This window comes from Penaeus monodon, chromosome 30 (assembly GCF_015228065.2).
Source record: "Penaeus monodon isolate SGIC_2016 chromosome 30, NSTDA_Pmon_1, whole genome shotgun sequence".
NCBI lineage: Eukaryota > Metazoa > Arthropoda > Malacostraca > Decapoda > Penaeidae > Penaeus > Penaeus monodon.
The window spans coordinates 5307468-5308602 of record NC_051415.1 but is presented as its reverse complement, the minus strand read 5'-3'; the positions used below and the strand labels follow the sequence as shown (position 1 = coordinate 5308602).

The 1135-nt window shown below is 47.8% G+C and overlaps 1 protein-coding gene across 1 annotated transcript in view; it reads right to left on the bottom strand.

Annotated features, from left to right (window-relative positions):
* The window catches only part of LOC119592276 (probable medium-chain specific acyl-CoA dehydrogenase 1, mitochondrial), a gene marked incomplete in the record, with an annotated part of 18006 nt that overhangs the window by 8159 nt on the left and 8712 nt on the right, over nucleotides 1-1135 (bottom strand). The window contains 3 exon segments of the mRNA XM_037941107.1: nucleotides 54-206; nucleotides 478-606; nucleotides 947-1131. Coding sequence (XP_037797035.1) covers nucleotides 54-206; nucleotides 478-606; nucleotides 947-1131 — 467 coding nt within the window.

Below are 1135 nucleotides of genomic sequence, written 5' to 3'. Positions count from 1 at the left end.
CTGCAGACTTGTACATCTACTTATCTACTAATTCCCGTAGTCTCGACCCCTACCTGCACAGTCGGGTAGTCGCACACACGCATGCCCATATCTGCGTGCGCTTTTCGAGTCACGTGTTTTCTGGCCACGTCGAGGCAAGCGAGGGCGATGCCGTTCCAAGCTGAGGTAAGACTGGTGAAGTAAACGATGCCGCATTCGTCGTTGTTCTGAAGTAAAGGGGAATGTTTTTTTGGGGGGTTTGATTGTGTGAAGGTAAAATGAGGTTTGGTTTCAAGTCTGGGATTGGTTCGATTTGATCTGACTGGTGAGGATAAAATGAGGTTTATCTGAAGTTCGGGATTTTGGTATCGAGAAGACGAGAACGACCTGAGGTTCGGGATTTTGTTATTTGGTTTGATCGGTGAAGACGAGACGAGAATGATCTGAAATTAGGGCGTTGATCTTCGTTTTCTGATACAAGATGAATTCGAGGCTCACCTTCCCTCCGTCACCTGCCGGCCCGACCATCCTGTCGAGGGGGAACTTTCCTTCGACGACCAAGGGCCCCGACTGGTTCCCGTGCATCCCCATGGCGCTCCAGTTGTCCGTCGAAGCTCGCACTTCATCCTGGGAGGTTGAGGTTCAGATGTAAAAAGGTAGATTGGGTGGTTATTAAATATATGCAATTATTAGTCTTTCTCAATAGGTAAATGGCGCATTATTTGGTCGTATTTTTGTGTAAATAGATATGTGGGCTACGTTTTTTCTTCTTCGTTAATCTAACTAAAAAAAAAAAGGTTTGTCAAGCGTTCTAAAGAAAACCAAACCATTCTCTCCCTTGTTCACACAAACCCGAATAAACATCCTTGAAAACACGAGGGAGATAGGGAGACAGGGAAACAAAGGGTACTAGGTGTACCAACCTTAACTATCCTCTCCCTCTTCGACACAAACCTGCAGGACCTACCTTAAACACGAGGAAGATGGAGAGATTGGAGTACGTGGAGTGGCCTGGCTGAGGGCTCACTGTCTGCACGGAGTACCAGTCAGCCAGACCTGCACTCGTCGCCCAGGAAGCCACCTTCAGCATCTGTACAGTGTTTTCGTCTATCTGCCGCACCTTCGAAGACAGAGGGTACCAGAAGTGGGTTCCTGT